This window comes from Natator depressus, chromosome 2 (assembly GCF_965152275.1).
Source record: "Natator depressus isolate rNatDep1 chromosome 2, rNatDep2.hap1, whole genome shotgun sequence".
NCBI lineage: Eukaryota > Metazoa > Chordata > Testudines > Cheloniidae > Natator > Natator depressus.
Genome location: NC_134235.1, coordinates 226,777,308 through 226,794,878, shown reverse-complemented (window position 1 = coordinate 226,794,878; position 17,571 = coordinate 226,777,308). Strand labels below are relative to the sequence as shown.

At 40.2% G+C, this 17,571-nt stretch overlaps 1 protein-coding gene across 9 annotated transcripts in view; it reads left to right on the top strand.

The window, feature by feature from the left end:
- The window catches only part of NEBL (nebulette), a 399,859-nt gene that overhangs the window by 355,633 nt on the left and 26,655 nt on the right, over positions 1–17,571 (top strand). For 6 of the 9 annotated variants that reach the window (XM_074946050.1, XM_074946048.1, XM_074946049.1 and 3 more), the window contains 2 exons: positions 3,175–3,267; positions 5,630–5,773. The exons of 2 other annotated variants lie outside the window; for them this stretch is intronic. In XM_074946050.1, coding sequence (XP_074802151.1) covers positions 3,175–3,267; positions 5,630–5,773 — 237 coding nt within the window. The remainder of the gene's footprint in view (positions 1–3,174; positions 3,268–5,629; positions 5,774–17,571) is intronic. One more of the 9 variants, XM_074946052.1, reaches the window with a different exon arrangement.

Below are 17,571 nucleotides of genomic sequence, written 5' to 3'. Positions count from 1 at the left end.
GTCTCTAAGGTGCCGCAAGTACTCCTTTTCTTTTTGCGAATACAGACTAACATGGCTGCTACTCTGAAACCTATTAATATTATGAAGATCTGAAACAGTAAGGTATTTCTAGAAGCTGGGGGGATATGTTCTCATTTGCTACCTAACTTTGTAAGATGCTATAAATAGTCAATGCAGTTTTTCTTTAACTTGAACATTGATGTAACTGGCATTCACTGTTCAAGAGAGATCTAGGGCTACAGTGTTCTTCAGTTTGAATAAATGTGTATCCCTCTAACGCAATGGTTCTCCAAGATTTAAATTCTGCAGATCAGTTCATAAGGAAAGGACCCCCTTCATCAATCACCTCCTCTCCCTACCTATAATGTCTTGGGAATGCTGCATAAGAGTGGTACACGTGGTCCTAGCATTTTGCACTGTTCTGACAACATCTCATTCTCTGGCTTGCCAGTAGCTCTTCAGGTAGGCCACAGCTCAAGAACAGCTGCTCTAAAGGATTGTTCAGGTTAAGGCCATAAGTGGTCAGAGAGAAGGAAATGGACACGGGAGCTCTCTGGGCCATAACATTTTGAAGTCTTAAGTTCAGCTGGGCTCCCTGAATTTTCATATCAACTAATATTTGCTCAAACTGAAAAAAGAAAATCTAAATCCTAAAAGTTAGCAGAAATGTAATGGGAAAGGGGAAGAGAACCTTGCTTTATTCATTTTTCTCTTTCTGGTTGTCCTATTTTCTCGTCTGCTCTGCCTGGCACAAATACAGGCCACAAGAATCCCCAAGATGTACATTCTAGAGACTTCTTTACCTAATTACAAGGGTAATTTATAATAGAATTGAATGGAGACTAAGAAGACATGGCCTTCTATCATAGAGAATTTTATAACGGGGAGTGACAGAGCTCTACTCAGTGGAAGATAGCTTTCCAGACTGTGAAGGCCTTGCACATCCTGGTACTAGGGCACAACAACCTAGTCAGAGGCATCATTGGTCTGCCATGGAGACCCCAAAGCCAGAACAACCACCTGACTTCCAAACCTAGAAGCAAGGTAGTCAGCTAGGAGTAGAAGAGCTCACATATACGTGTGGTTCACAACATCTTATTCAGCACACGGTTTAAAACCCAGCCAGTGCTGCATTGTAAGCTTTATTTTTGTTTTGTGTACGTGTAATTCACTTCTGCAACCATGAGTATGACAGAAGGGCTCAGTGGCATGTACTCCAGTCACTCATAACTGAGCTCATCTCTCAGAACATAAACTTCCCCGCTTATAAATAACTTATTGTGAAAAAGTTAGCACTTCTGTACGATTTGTCAAGTAGAAGTCCTTTAATAAAAGAAAAAAATAAAGAAACACATCTTTTTTTTCAAAAAGTGAAAGCAAAAAACAGCAATTATTTAACAGAAATAGCCCATGACAAACTTGAGAGCTTTACATTTACTAATATTTCAGTTAATGCCTTTCTCAAGTGACCTGCAATCATATAGACTTGCTTAAACAGAATCAAAGAACTCCTTCTTCAGGGGATGTCCTTGGCACCTGGAAAAGATTGCAGGGTCAAAGAAGACCCCAGCCATGACTCTCTTTAAGTTAACCCTAACTGATAAATGTTCATTCGGTAGGGAGTAATACTTCCTTATTAGAACCTATTTGGTGGGCTCTCTAAGTGTAATCAGTGGAGCCCTAACAACTTTTTCCAGTGCCTGAACAATGCCAAAATTAACAACTCTGCTCTAGAAAATGGAATTTTATGTTACGCATAATAGGACAGTCCAAAACCATTGAAATAAATGGGCTATTTCACAGCCCCAGCCACCAAATTCTGATCTGTCTATGGACTGGTGAAGTAAAGGGGGTCTTTGCAGCTCATATAGGTACAACAATATTTTCAGCTGGAAAGAGGCCACAATGAAGCTGAAGTGCCCCAGCTGATGAAATGAGTTGCAAGGTTCTTGTTCTATATACATTGTTGCAGACTACACAGGAACATAAAATCAATCAACATAATAGATAAATGGTTTGTATACTGAAGTCCTTACGTAGTTTTCATGTTTTTATTTAGAAATGCACAGTAAAGTGTGAAAAATAGGGGACTCACCAGTTCACTCCTCCTTCAAGCCTGTTTGTGCTTTACATAGATTTTCAAATTGTCATTGCTAGGGCTAAATGACTGTACATTGGCTTTCCATTCATCTTGTCTGCAGGAGCTAGCACTTCGCTAGAACGCAAGGCTTTAGCAGATAACATGTAGCGCACACAATGAATCCAGCCCCAGGCTGTGAACTTGTTTTTTTGGCTGTGCCTGCTCTTGCTGTGACACCAGTTGCAGGGATCTGGCATAAGCAATCCACTAAAACACTTGGGATGCCACATATTTGGGGTCCCTAGGGACTGCTTCACCTACTGACTTATAAATTAGCCTGATTCCACTCCCCAACAGCAACAGGGCCAAATTCATTTAATCTCATCCAGCATATTGGGATTCACTAAATCCTGCAGATGGCTTGTCTAGCAAGAAGACATGAATGAATGAATGTACAATTTGCCTTTTTCTCTGTTATCTGAAAGATCCAGGTTTTACTTGGTCACACTTAGTATCAAGATTTGATTTTTGAAATGATTAGTAGATTAGATAAGCATGTTATAGCCACAAGCAGTACATTTTACAGATTGGGGATAGCCTATCGACAGAAGGTTTTATAGATGGTTATATATACGTGATTATAAGCAACCTTTTGATCTGTGGAACTCTATAACTATTGAGTAGTCATTTAGTAAAACAGCTTTTAATCATTTTAACCTTTCATACATTGTTTATAAATGAAGTCTTCATATAAAATGTAACCTTTTAATCTGTAGACCTCTATTCTAAGCTATCCAATAAAGGGTGGTGAACTGCAAAGTTTGTAATGATTTCTGTATAGAATTGTGAGGAAAAGCCTTATGGTTATAATTGTTACTAAATTAATAAGTTGTGGTCCAGCAGTGCTTTGGGATAATGTGGGGTAAGATGTGGCCTGTGCCCTAGGAAACAAATGCTTTCTTGTCTAGGAATGTCTAGATCTTTCCATTAATGTCTAGATCAAGGCAATCCCTGTCATTTTAAAACTTCTTGTTCTCATGCTTTTATTTCCTTCACTTCTTGTCTGTCTTATCATTTCTTTCTTTTGGGAAAAGACCTCAAAGTCTGGCGCACAGATCCTGGCTCCATCTTCGACATTGATCCTCTGGAAGACAGTATTCAGTCTAGGAGTCTGCGTATACTTTCTGGTATTGCTTCTATCTTGAGTTTTCCCCAAATCCGCTTTTTAATGAAGCTGTTGTATCAAATTTTCAGGTCAATATGACAGCCATATGTTGTATTTTTTCATTTTACAACCATTCTACTTTTAAAATGAGTGTATTAAAGGAAATTATAACTATATTCTCACACACAACTAAGAAACAGTGAAGGCATTTATCTTAAACTAGAATTACTGTTTTCAGTTACAGTTAAAACCATAGTAAGTCCAAGAGTACTGAAGTCTCTTGTCCTGATTTCCAGATAACTGGATTTCACTAAAACTTCAAAGATACAGGAGGATTTGATTCATAAAATAAGTTTCATGGTCTTGTGCAGTTTTTGTTTATGGGTTACAATGTATTATATTTGCTTGCACCCGTCATTTGTTTATTTACAGTAGCACCTGCAATGTGCTTTATGCTTTCCAAACATTCAAGAAAGGCCAGTCTCTGCTCTTAGGTAGCGCACAATCTGAGGATAGACAGATAAGTAGACAGAGGTTAGGGGAAAGGGAAAAAAACAGGCAACAAATATTATGGCCTGAGTTCCATTATTGCCTTGTTTTCTACTAGTGGTAGGGGCTTAAAGAGCGTTTTGAATTTGATTAAAAAGTATTTCCACTCACCTTAATAAAGAAAGCAGGGGTGGTCAAGAGTGTGTTTTTTGTTTGTTGTTTTTTTTAAAAGAAGAACTTAAGCTGATTTGCAGACAGTTTATTAACAATAATTCACATTTAGTGATGGAAAACAACTGGCAGTTTTGCCATTGACTTCAGCAGAACTGGGATTTCACCCTTGGTCTTTTGAGCTCTTAAGCTTGGAATTCTTTAAATATTAAAAATGTATTTAAACTAGATTCTTCCAAGTGTAAAACTGGTTAAAATTATCTTTCTTTGCTATTTTTATGTTTTTATTTTTTCAAAATACCTAACCATAAAGATCCTAAAACACCATATTAGAGGCTAAGGAGACCTAATCTAAAGCCCACTAGAGTCACTGGAAACATTCCAGTTGTCTTTAGTAGGCTTTGAGTCAGGTCCTAGTAGCTGGCCAGATTTCTTGTTTGAATCCAAACCAGTTTTACAATGCAGTTTACCAGGAGACTATCGATGAAGTATAAGCACATTTTATAAGTATCCTCGACATTTTCATAAGCTTCCTTCATGCCCTACAGCCACACTATTTGAAATCTTTAAATTTCTTCTTTAAAAATATACATAAAATTAAAATACAGTGGTGACTACTGACGTGTCAGGATGCTAAACTCCTAACCTATACAGTGAGCTAGACTATATTTATCTTGCTGTGAAAAAAAAGATGGCCATTTTAGCAGTCACTTCTGTTTCCAAATTGATGTTGTATGAAAATTACAAAAGAAAATGTGTTATTAGGCAGAGAGACTATAAGGCAAGTTAAAGGCTAGAACAAAATTATCTTGACTGAGTTATAAATCCCAGCAAATCATTTTTTTTTTATGGGAAACATTTATGGAACCTTAATTATAGTAATAGAAATAATCATCATGTCAGCTGATCACATATGAGTTATAGAGAATAAAGGCAAATGCAGCCACCTTTTGTTGCATTCACTACCCTAGTAAAAAATAGAAATTTTGGTTAGAAATTATTTATCTCACCAAATTTCTTGCTCTCTTTCACATCAATCTTCCCTCAAAGTTTTCCACATTTGAGGGGAAAAAACTGATATTTCCAAACAGTACTTTCTCCACCCTCTCTCCTTTCATCTGGGGCTAAGTAATTAGGACTGAAAATCAATATAAATTGTCTAGAATCACTTGTATATTGAGTCTATAAAAAGAATAGCATTTAATTTACAGATGGGTCACTCACTTTCATGTTTGAGGCTTTGCAGACTTCTCAAGCAATTTTATGGAGTTTGTGCTTGAATAAGTTTGAATATCAGGCCTTTTCCCATGTGATTTAAAGCCATGTTTTTTTCCAACAATGGTCCAATTTAAAAGCAAATGCGCCCTTTTTTTTTTTTATCTGAGACACTTTTGTATATATCAGGGGTGGAATAATGCCTTTATTTTTCAAATGTAGTTTTTTTCCATCTTTCTTCTCTGCTCCATTTTTCAGCCTGTTTTTTCCTAGGATCTCTGCACCTGGGCCTCCTTTCTTCACCTTCTTTGTACCATTTGAGGCAGGATACAAACCAGTCAAGCCCTAGTCAAACTTTTTTGAACCAGTGATGTTCCAAATGAATGTGCAAATGAAGAAAGTTCACCTTCAAGCTGTTGTTACATAAATCATTTGCTGTTGTTTGTTTTGTTCTATTTTGCTCTTCTGTCAGCTGACTGTTTACTGCAGTATTCTTTTCCCCTTTGTAGAAAAAGCAAGGCGTTATAATAAACAGCATTTCCATTCCACCAGTACTTTTGGCATGAGTTTGGGAGATGAAAAGTCAGATGGTTCTGAGACAAACCCTAGCCTTTCTTACTGCAGTGAGGTAACAAGGCCATCTGATGAAGGAGGTATCCATGGAGTCACACTTTTCCCCCCACTAATAACATTGTCACACTGTGTTCAAATCTCACAGGCCAATATTAACTGAATGAACCTTATTTATGCATAAAACATTAGACCCGTGTGAGCTTTTGAAATACTTGCACTGAACTTGGTCCATGGGGAGACACAAGAAGCTTTTCAAGCTTCCATACTTATTTGCATGCCGTCTTTCTATTCCCCACCTCATCACCTTTGGGAATTGAACTGTAATAATCTGAAAGCTTGAGTAACTGCCATTTGCTATAATGAAATGAAGACTCCTTTTGTTCTAACAAAACTCACCAAACTGGTTTTCTCTCTTTTTGGATAATGGGAGTGCACAGTGTAAATGAGAAAATATACAACTTAACTAAGCAGCTTGAATCTACTTGTGATTTCCAATGAGCAAATCAGCCTTATAATAACAGTTGAGGGTCTTAGTGACCAGATCTCACCATTACCATAGTAAATATCTGTATGTGGTAGGCTCTTTTTTGATACCATGAAAGGAAAAGAAGAAAGCCTGAGATCTTTCTTAGATAAGAAACCTTTCCTGGACTCTCATATGCTATAGATCTGAAAATAAGATATTCAGAAAGTACATTTAGAAACTAGGATTGTAATCTGATATTTTTCTACTGTACAGTTTTGTATCAGAATATTGTGCAAAAGTTGTTTTCATTAGTACAAACTCATACCACAAATATAAATACCTCTGCTGATGGATCATATGGTATACAGGGTTGTAAAATAAATAGAAGATCTCTGAGAATGATTTTTTGGATCTTTAAAAAGTTTAATGTGAATTGTCTGTACCTAGTGTCACTTTCTGTTCTATTCTCAATTTGCCATATGAAAAGACTTGCTTATCAGAACATACTGATACCTTGGCTTCATGTTTCTGCCAGCAATTTTGCCTTTTTGAGGACATATATATATATATATATATATATATATATATATATATATATATATATAACTTTGTTCAGAGAAGGTACTTTCTTGTTGTTTGCATGGAATTCTACCACAAAAGAAGTGTGAAATGTATATTCTTCCATTTGCTCACTTTCTGTCAACATTAGATATAGGCCAGAAGCAAAATATTGGTTCTTGAACTTTGAGAATGTTGGATCATGATCCAAATTTTGTGGATCAGACCCATCTCCAATCAAACTGCAGTGTGTATTAGACTCTATTTGTGCATTTTAAAAGTTTAAAAACAATATGTTCTAGAATTTAAAAAATTGTAGAATGGTAGAGACAGCCAATATTAACTTTGAAAAATATGGGCATTAAAAATGAAAGTTGTTTTAAATATCTTTTAAAACTCTTATAGGATGTTAATATAGAGGTACTGCCACCAATTCATAATTTAGAATTCTTTGTTTTAATTTAGTATTAGAAGGGTACCAGCATTTTAATTGTAAACTGCAGAAGGCACACTTAGAGCCTGACACCTTTTAGTGCAGTACATTACAGTATTGTTGTCATAGTGCCTAGAGCTCTCAACTAAGATCAGAGCCCTATTATGCTAGGGGCTGTACTTATACGTACTAAGTGATAGTCCTGCCCACAATGGCTAGACAAGGCAGACTAAGGATGGGAGAAGGAAAATAGTGTTATCTCCTATGTTCAGATGGGGGACTGGGGCTCAGAGAAATAAGTTGACTTGTCTGAGGTCACACAGGAAGTCAGTGAAAACTGGGAACTGAGCCCTTATCTCCTGAATTTTCAGGCTGAGAATAGTAAGTAGGGTGTGTATCTTATTGGTTGCTTTGCTATTAACGTTCTTTGTTTCTGTGTCTCTTTCAAAATTCATTGTTATCATAGAATCATAGAAATAAAGGACTTAAATGGATCTTGATAGGTCATCAGTCCTCTGCACTGAGGCAGGACTAAATATTATCTAGACCATCCCTGACAGGTGTTTGTCTAACCTGTTCTTAAAAACCTCCAATGACCAAGATTCTATAACCACCTGATGTTATTTGTTCCAGTGCTTTACTACCTTTACAGTTAGAAAGTTTTTCCTAACATCTAAATCTCCTTTGCTGCAATTTAAGGACATTACTACTTTCCTATCCTCAGTGGCTAAGGAGAATGATTTGTCACCCTCCTCTTTATAACAACCTTTTACATCCTTAAAGACTGTTATCATGTCCCCCTTCAGTCTTCTCTTCTCCTGACTAACCAAACCCAATTTCTTCAGTCTTAGAATAGAAGTCATGGAATATCAGGATCATTTAGTCCAATCCCCAATTTTTGCCCCAGATCCCTAAATGGCCCCTTCACGGATTGAACTCTCAACCCTGGGTTGAGCAGGCCAATGCTCAAACCACTGAGCTATCCCTCCCATTTCCTCATAGGTCATGTTTTCTAGACCTTTAATCATTTTTGTTTCTCTCCCCTGGACTTTCTCCAATTTGTCCACAGCTTTCTCGAAGTGTGATGCCCAGAACCGGACACAATTCTTCAATTTAAGTCTTTTGCAACAATATTGCATTATTGACTCATATTTAGCTGGTGATTCACTATTACCCCCCCATATCCTTTTCTGCAGTACTTCTTCCTATGCAGTCATTTCCCATTTTGTATTTGTGCAATTTATTATTTGTGCCTAAGTGTAATAATTTGCTTTTGTCCATATTGCATTTGAAGCTGTTTATTTCAGACCATTTCTTCAGTTTGTCAAGATCATTTTGAATTCTAATTCTGTCCTTCAAAGCACTTACAACCCCTTCCAGTTTGGTATCATCTGCAAACTTTATAAGTGTACTCTCTATGCCATTATCCAAACCGTTTATGAAGATATTGACTAGACCCAGACCCAGAACAGATTCCTGCTGGACCCCACTCAGTATGCCCTTCCAGCTTGATTGTGAACCATTGATAACTACTCTCTGAGTACGCTTTTCCAACCAGTCATGTGCCCACTTTGTTAGTTAATCTAGGCTATATTTCTTTACTTTGCTTATGAAAAGGTCATGTAAGACAGTATCAGAAGTCTTACTAACGTCGAGATATGTTACGTCTTCGGCTTCCCTCCATCCACTAGGCTTGTTACCCTGTCAAAAAAACATATTAGGTTGGTTTGACATGATTTGTTCTTGACAGATCCACATTGACTGTTACTTATCACCTTATCATCATCTAGGTGCTTACAAATTGATTGATTATTTTTCCTTCATTATCTTTCTGGGTACCAAAGTTAAGCTGACTGGTCTGCAATTCCCTTGGTTGTCCTTATTCCCGTTTTTTAATAGATACATATTTGCCCTTTGTGTAGTCCTCTGGGATCTCTCCCATCCTCCAGGAGTTCTCAGAGATAATCACTAATGGCTCACAGATCTGTTCAGCCAGGATGAGGGGCCAGGACTCGATGAGGATGTGTTGAGAAGGACCCTGTTAAGATCAATGTATTGTAGTAAGGTATTTTTACCCCTTTTGACCTGAGTGGTTAGCCAGTATTTGGGATCTTTCAGATTGTTTCCATTTGGGGGGATACACCGATGCCTGAGGCAGGTATTTCTTTGATGCAGTCCTGTTTGTTTTCAAAGAATGTATATAAAATTCTGTGTCCCTGAACAGAGTATGAAACAAACAATAGGAGACAGTGTCTTTTTTCACTGTTCCAAGCCTCTTTCCACCCAACAGCTGACTCCTTAATTTTTTTTCTCAAAATCATGCTATGAAAGCTTCCTTGCTGCCTTCTCTGGTGTTTCTGCCCCTTCTCCGTCACACACATGGCTCCATCAAACAACACCCAGTCCCATGCATTTACATTCAGACCCCAGGGAAGACTCCTCTGACCGCAAGATTGAACTCCTCCAGGCTTGCATGTGGTCTGTGTTTTGAGTAGCGGCTCTTATTGTTTCATCTATCTATACCACACAGGAGCTTAATTGCTTTTTTATGTTTGTCCTGCATGAAGGGCTGCTGTTACACCCACTAACTTCAATGAGGTTTCACTCAACCCCCAGTGTAACAATATGTTGGGTTTATACAGTCTGAAATTAAAAATCAGTGTTAAAAGAAAAAAAAAATTGTCAGAGTCAAAGAAACCTTTCTACCCAGTCCTGACCTTCCTACCGCCTCCTTCATATAGTGATTCTCCAGGACATCTTTGCTTGGAAATCTTAGAGGGATGCCAGGAGCTCCACTCTTCTTGCCAATTACAATCCAAATATTTATTGAGCTGCTCGATAGCTTTCCCTTAAGGGGCATTGGGAACTTCTCTTTTCTTAAGGGATGGAGAGTGCAGGGGCCATTTGGCTTTCCTTGCTGTCGTCAGCTCACATTTTCCTCTTCAGTGTGCTGAGAAGTGGTGCTAAGTGAATTATCTCTACTTTTCTCATTATTGTGGTTGCTGTGGATATCAGGTGTCTTCACTAGTATATGACATGTCTTTTCGATTTGGTTTTAAGGCTGTTATATTTGTCTGGTTTCTTTGTCACAAGACCAGGCATGTGGCAGTTTTTGTGCAGGCATCTTTAAACTGTGGCTCAATCTCAGGGAGGGATGAATTCAGTAATTCCACAAGACAATGATGCATGTAGATGGACTGCCGAGGTTTGGCCAAAAATGCTCTAGATCTCTCTACAAGGGAAGAGCATGCTGGCTTGTGGTCTGAGCTAGCATTCTATATCTGGGTGGGCAGGAGACTACGTAGTTGGTAATATTTTCAAGAATACCTAAGTGACATGGATGCTTCAGGCCCATTTTCAAAAGTGATTTAGTCTCCTAAATCACTTTCAGAAATGGGACTTAAGCACCTGTGTCACTTAGGGGCTTCCAGAAATGTTACTTTGTGGCCATGAATTAGAGTAGATTCAAAGAGTGGCCTGTGGTTGGGAGTGGCCTAATTGGTTGCAGCCACCATTTGCCGCAAGAACTGCATGGCATCTGTACACCACTCTGTCAGCATGTAAGGGTTGTAAAGCCTGTAAATGAACTGCAAGGTGCCAAGGGAGAATTCTCTCTACACCGCCCTCTTTTGTAAGCCTGGGCATAAGGGGGTGGCGCTGAGGTAATCAGGAATTGGAGTAGCCATAATGCTCTCACTCCAGCACGTAGGCACCTGGGACAGTAACTTACATTTCAGCATCTACAGCAGCCCGGAATATGAGCAGAACAAAGATGCCTTCAAACTACATTTGGCTCCTCTCTCTGTAGCACAGAATCTGGTTTTATGTTTCTTCCTCTAACTGTTCCATTAATTATTGTTTTATTTATTAATCTCACACAAAAAACTTGGTAAGATTAAGTTAAAGTTGCAGGCATGTGTCAGTGATTTGTGTGTATATTTCCCTTTAAAATCATTAGTTATAGTAAACAAAGTATTACATATCCAGGAAATTCTGAGTTGGATTAAAATTACAAATACTCTAAACCTTTTAGAGTATTGAAGTTCAGAGCTGAGATAGGGAGACTACAGCTGGCTTCACTTATGAGATTCTACCCCCACCCCCAGCACCTGGAACAAATTATGCATTAGAATAAATTATTATTAAAAAAACAATCCAGGCTCTTTCATGATGGGACAGAAAGTGACCATAGAAGTCCATGTGATAATATTACGAAGTGCTGGTATGGTCAGCTATCAGAAGATGTACAGTTTTAGTCATGGTGGTGCTACTACCGTGATATTCCCATTATTTTGATCACTTCCATTTTGTATCACCCATTTGTGCCACTGAGCTTGAAATTGGAGAGTCTGCTGTTCTTGTGTTTCAAATTAGAAAATCCAAACCCCCACCATTGGAAGAGTTAAATAGTCATGATTCACTGCTACTATCTCTCTTTCAGTTCTTGTTTCATTCAGTAGTTTGGGCATCCACATTTTGTTTTCATTATAGTTCAGAGAGTCTTTTCCTTAAGGTTCTTCCTCCTCTATTGTAGTTATCTTTTATGGAAGTTTCCTTCCATCTTGTTTTGATCCCGAAATGTTTTCATTTCACTTTCCAATATTCTTTTGCTTCTTTCAGTTTTTATTTTAATTATCTTCCAATTTACTATATCTCAGTGGGGCTTTCATTTCAGCTCTCGTTTTGTTCTGATGTACTGTCTTTTTTTATTTAAATCCGCAGGATTTTTTTTTAAACTTTACCCAGTTTTGTTTTGATTCTGAAGGGTCTTCTGTAAAACGATCTTAGTTGCCATCTGGTATTGGATTCATTTAATTCATATCATAATGCCACTATATAAATCCATGGTATGCCCACTCCTTGAATACTGCATGCAGTTCTGGTCACCGCATCTCAAAAAAGATATTAGAATTGGAAAAAGTACAGAGAATGGCAATAAAAATTATTAGGGTTATGGAAGAGCTTCCATATGAGGAAAGATATTTGCCCTGTTCTGATCATTCTCTCTGAAGCATCTGGCACTGGTCACTGTTGGAAGACAGGATGCTGGGATCAATGGACCATTGGTCTGAACCTGTATGGCCATTCTTACTTTAATGTATTTTGTTCCAATATACTGTCTTTTGTTGTTAAACTCTTCCTGGTTGGTTTCCTCCTATTGTTATCCTTACATTCATTCATCTTTTTATTTCCTCTCTACCTTTCAGGTTATCATTGTCATGCTCATGCATATTGTACATTTTCCACACGCACGCACAAACACACACTTTTCTCCGAATGTCTGCAACCTGAGCCAGAATCGTCACTTTATTTTAAGTTTTCTTTTAATTTGTGAGTAGGAGGAAGGTAATAAAGTGGGTGTCAAATCCCTTCTGTCATTCGGATAAGATGGTTGGACTTAGTATTGCTACATATTGGAAAAAAATAGGTAGGTTGATGTTTTAGTTTTTTCTAATTCAGCCTTATGTTGTCTTCAGAACTTTACAGAGGTCTTTGTCCAGGAAAAAGCAAAGACAGCTGGTGACCCAAAAAAGCTTAGGCCAGGACTCACAGGTGAATGAAACACTAATACTGAAATTAATTTTAAGCAGGAAGCACACATTTATTACCCTTTAATTTTAATGGGAATACCAAACATTTACGTAGGTCCAATGCCGCGTTAAATGACCTCATGCCAAATAAACAATATTCAGGGTTGAGCCCTTCAACCTAACCCCTGCAATTCAGCCAACTCCAAATCCTCTCATCCTCCCACTGCAAAGAGGAATGAGGGTACACATGTGTACCTCAGTTTGCACAGACTTAACATTTCCCCTTCTGCATCCAGGCTATCAGGGTCCACCAGCCATCTCCTGGGATTCTCACTCATGTTTATCCCAATACTGGCGATCAGCATCTTGGAAACATCTTAAACTGGACCTCCATGATAGGGCAGAGAGGGGGGCAGCTACTGCAGAATAATGGGTCTCAGGGCACAAAACAGTGACAGACAGCAAAGGGGATGGAGGTTTTGGAGGGAGAATCAGCCCTCCCTTTCCTCTTCATACCAGCCTAACTAACGGGCAACATGGTGAGGCAGAGGCATCTCTCCTGTACTGCTCCCCATCCCTTCCAGACATGATCTCCATATGTGTTTTAGGTGAGGGTGAGACTCCAGAGCACCTTAACCTGCAGCCTTCCCTTCCTGCCCACCTTCTCCAGGACTCCAGGAGCTATCTATCCTCCACTTTACTAAGATTGGAGTGCATTGCAGGCTGGCAGGGACATATAGCATTGAGAGCAGATGTGTAAGGCTAGTTTAATCACAGACAGCTGCTCAACTACAGTTGTGCCAGAAAACTGAGCCCACTTGCCCTGGCCAGTCCTAGTGCTTCTTAGACCCATGTTTTTGGATATTCAGACAGAATCCAAAACCCACTCAGACCTACAGTCTCAAATACAAATAAGAAAGTACAAAAAATGACTGTTTTTACTGGGGAAAAGAAAGGTTCCCTTAGCTTTAGTACTTATCAGACACCTTCTTTGAGCTGAGACAAAGAACAATCCCTGGGGCATGTCTACATAAAATAGTCTGTCCTAAAAGACAGCACATTTTCATTTGTACTGCTGAGCTATTTTGTATAATAGTGGAATACATTTATAGTGAGCTCCTTTTCTTACATTTCATAATAGGACGATGATCACTATCATTAGAACTGTAGTTTGAATACTGGAATGCTTTGAACAAGTGTAGGCCTCTCAGTCTACTATATCTCACTGCCAACAAAATTTCATTGTATACCACTTCATGCTAGGTGCTTTCCACTACATCCCACTATATCCTACTGAAGTTGATATTTAAAACATTAGTTTTGCAGAGGGAAACTCCTAGACCCACGCAGAGATGCCTGTGCATATGCAGCCAACATAATGCACACACAAAATCTTCTTCAGACTAAAAAGGTCCCTGCCTCTTGGATCATGGAAGCCCCAGAAGGCCAGGTGCGCCGTTACACAGTGGGTTAGCCTAATCAGGAGACAGTTGAGGCTAGAGCAATGGAGAAGAGAGGATCTCACTTATGGCAGGATTTCTGGAGCTGCTCCCTGTTCTGTCTGTCCCTCTCCTCGCTTTTTGTGCCATGTAGACTGCGTACATTAGGGTTGTAGTAACCCTCTTATGTGGCTCCAGCAAGTAGGAAGAGGGCTAGGAAGGGAGTCTGGGTTAGAGTTTTCACCTTCAAGATGTAGAAAACCCGGCCAGTGCCCTCCCCTTCCCACCCCCGAACAAAAAGGGTCCTCGTGCCAACTATCACTATTTATTACTAAAATGTTGTCAATAACCATTTTACACAGACACACACAGAACACCACAAGATGTGTATTTTCATGTTATTTTATCACTTTTTTTACTTTATCCTAACACAGTGCCAAAGTCTGGACTACAGGGAGTGAACTGTAGAGCACTCAAACATGTCCCATGTGAAAAAAACATCCTGACATAAAATCTTTTAATAAACAAGAAAGTACAAAACTGGCCAGGCTGGTTAAAAACCTACCAGGGGGCAACCCTACTAAGAGTCCAGTTTTTCTCTCTCTCTTTCTCTCTGTTTTCCTTCAATTTCTACAGCAAAAACCTGCTTTTGAGGGTAGAAAAGGGGTTGTCTCCTACTTCTGCTCAGGGAAAAAAATGTAGGGAAGCTCCTGCCATCATCCATAGCAGTGGACCCCCCCCCCCACCAATAGGTAGGAGAATGCAGGGAAGAAGTCTTTGGCCAGATAAACCCCCTCTGCATTTCCACTGACTGAGCTCTGTCATAATAAGATGCCAACCAGAATGACACAGCTATGTTATATTTTCTTCTCTGGCAGCCAAGGCAGAACCCCTGTTAGGAAGCTGAACTGTATTTTCCCTAATGTAGTTCCCTAGGGTCCAGTAATCAAAAATTGGGAGGAGAAGAGTTGTGGATTATACGTAGAGCCCTACCAAATTCACAGTCCATTTTGGTCTATTTCACGGTCATAGGATTTTAAGAATTGCACATTTCATGATTTCAGCCATTTAAATCTGAAATGTCATGATGATGTAATTGTAGGGGTCCTGACCCAAAAAGGAGTTGTAGGGGGTCACAAGGTTATTGTAGGGGGGTTGCAGTACTGCTACCCTTACCTCTGTGCTGCTGCTGGCAGCAGCGCTGCCTTCAGAGCCGGGCAGCTGGAGAGCGGCAGCCGCTGGCCAGGAGCCACCGCCAGCAACAGCGCAGAAGTAAGGATGGCATAGGATGGTATTGCCACACTTATTTCTGTGCTGCTGCCTGCAGAGCTGGGCCCTCAGTCAGCAGCCACCACTCTCTGGCCAGCCAGCTCTGAAGGCAGCAGTGCAGAAGTAAGGGTTGCATGGTATGATATTGTCACCCTTCTGCGCTGGTGTTTGCAGGGCGCTGCCTTCAGACCTGGTCACCCGGCCAACAGCCGCCGCTCTCCAGCTGTCCAGCTCTGAAGGCAGCACAGACGTAAGGGTGGCAATACCGCAGGTTCCCTAAAATAACCTTGTGACCCCCCTACAATTCCCTTTTAGGTCAGGACCCCCAATTTGAGAAATGTTGGTCTTCCGCATTATATTGGTATAGTATAGCATAAAAGCACATAAAAGACCAGATGTCATGGGGGGGACCAGATTTCATGGTCCGTGATATGTTTTTCATGGCCATGAATTTGGTAGGGCCCTAACTGTATGGAAAGAACAGTAGACTTTTAGGGATCGCCTAGCCACATTCCAGTGCATCAGCAGGCTTCACACCACAGAGACACTTAAGACTGAACGCCTCAAAAGAGAATAGTTTGTTTACTCTCTCTTCTTTTGAGTCATATGTACGCTTCTCTTTTCCATCATCATCTTTCACTTGTTTCTGAATTAGTTTTTCTTTCAGACTATACAGAATGCTTTTAATTTTATTTCTTGTAAATTCAGGCCCCACGCCAGCTTTGCCAGCCTGAAAACTAGATGTGAGAAGAATGTCTGTATTCTGGCAAAGATAACCACATTAAAGCTTTCTTTTCTTTCCATGTCAGTACTCATATGATTTTTCTGTTTTTTTTAAATGCCTAATATAGTGTGAATAGTAGAAAGAAATCAAAATAATCAGTACATCTGATGTAAATTTGTCAAAACAATTTTTAAGTGACTGAAGTAGTAAACTAAATTCTTTGATGTGGGTAAAATGCACAGAAATAGATGATTATCTGTTCTATATTAGTTGGTACCACAATTTATTCAACGTATACATTGTGTTTGCATTAAACATGAGATGAGGGTTTACCCGCTTGCAAGATTGGGGACCCCTGCAATGAGAATGGATTCTCTTTGACAAACTGATTTTTGACTGGACCAGTGCATTTCTCTTTAAAAAGGTTCACTCTCACAAAAGTGCCCTTTCTTAAATTTCTCCACAAAGAAAATGAGAATGCTTGTTTAGGGACCATGACCTAGTTCTTACCCATTTGAAGACTCTATCTTTGAATGCAAGGAGTGGTGGTTCAGGTGACTGGCTTCAAGTGCTCTAATTGGCTTCAGGTGCTTTAATTAAACTATAGCAAACTTTCTTCCCTCTCCAGGGAAGAAGGCTCCTTTCTAGCACTCTCCTGCTGCCCTCTGGCCTGGGCTTTCCTTGCTTTTTGCCCCGGCTTCAGTTCCACCCCCCCGACCGGGCCAGACGCTTTTTCTTCATTTTTTTTTTTTGCTGTTTTTTTTTTTGCTGCCGTTTGAGTCCTGGTCGGCTGCCAGCTTGCCTGCCAGCCCTCCCACGCCTGCCCTCGGACGCTGCTATTGCTTCAGCTGTAACCTCCGGAGGAGGGGGGGAGGACTGCCGACCCGCTCCCCGGAGGAGGGGAGTGGATGCCCCCAGACCCAACCGTTTTGCTGTTCGTTTGTGGATCCGTAATTAATCGACAAGTTATTTTTTTTTCTTCTTCTTATCTGCTTGGCATTTATGGAATGTTCCACAAAGCCCGGGAGAGAAGACAGCCGACAAAGACATCGCCCAGGGAAGCTACAAATCATCATGGAGGGGGCCGTAAGACTGAGTAACTTTTGAACTGTACTCTCGTGTGGGGGGAGTTTGCGTCTTAACTGCGTTTGTAGGGGCACAGGGGGTGTGCCCCCTGATCCATCGGTGCCCCCCACCAACCCCTACTACAACCGTCACGGCCCCCCCGCCGTCCGTCCCTGCTGGCAACTTGCCATCTGCCTCTAGACTCAACTGCTTGCCCTGAATTCCATCGTCCGGACCAGACACAACAGCTGACCAAATGAGACTCTTTGGACAAACGCGTGTGGGTCCGCGTTCCCACCCCCCCCCCGCCGCCCCTGGACTGCCCACCCCACAGTTTGCCCCTACTACCTGACCCCAACTCCTGTTTCCTTCCCCTGTCCAGTCCGACCCATT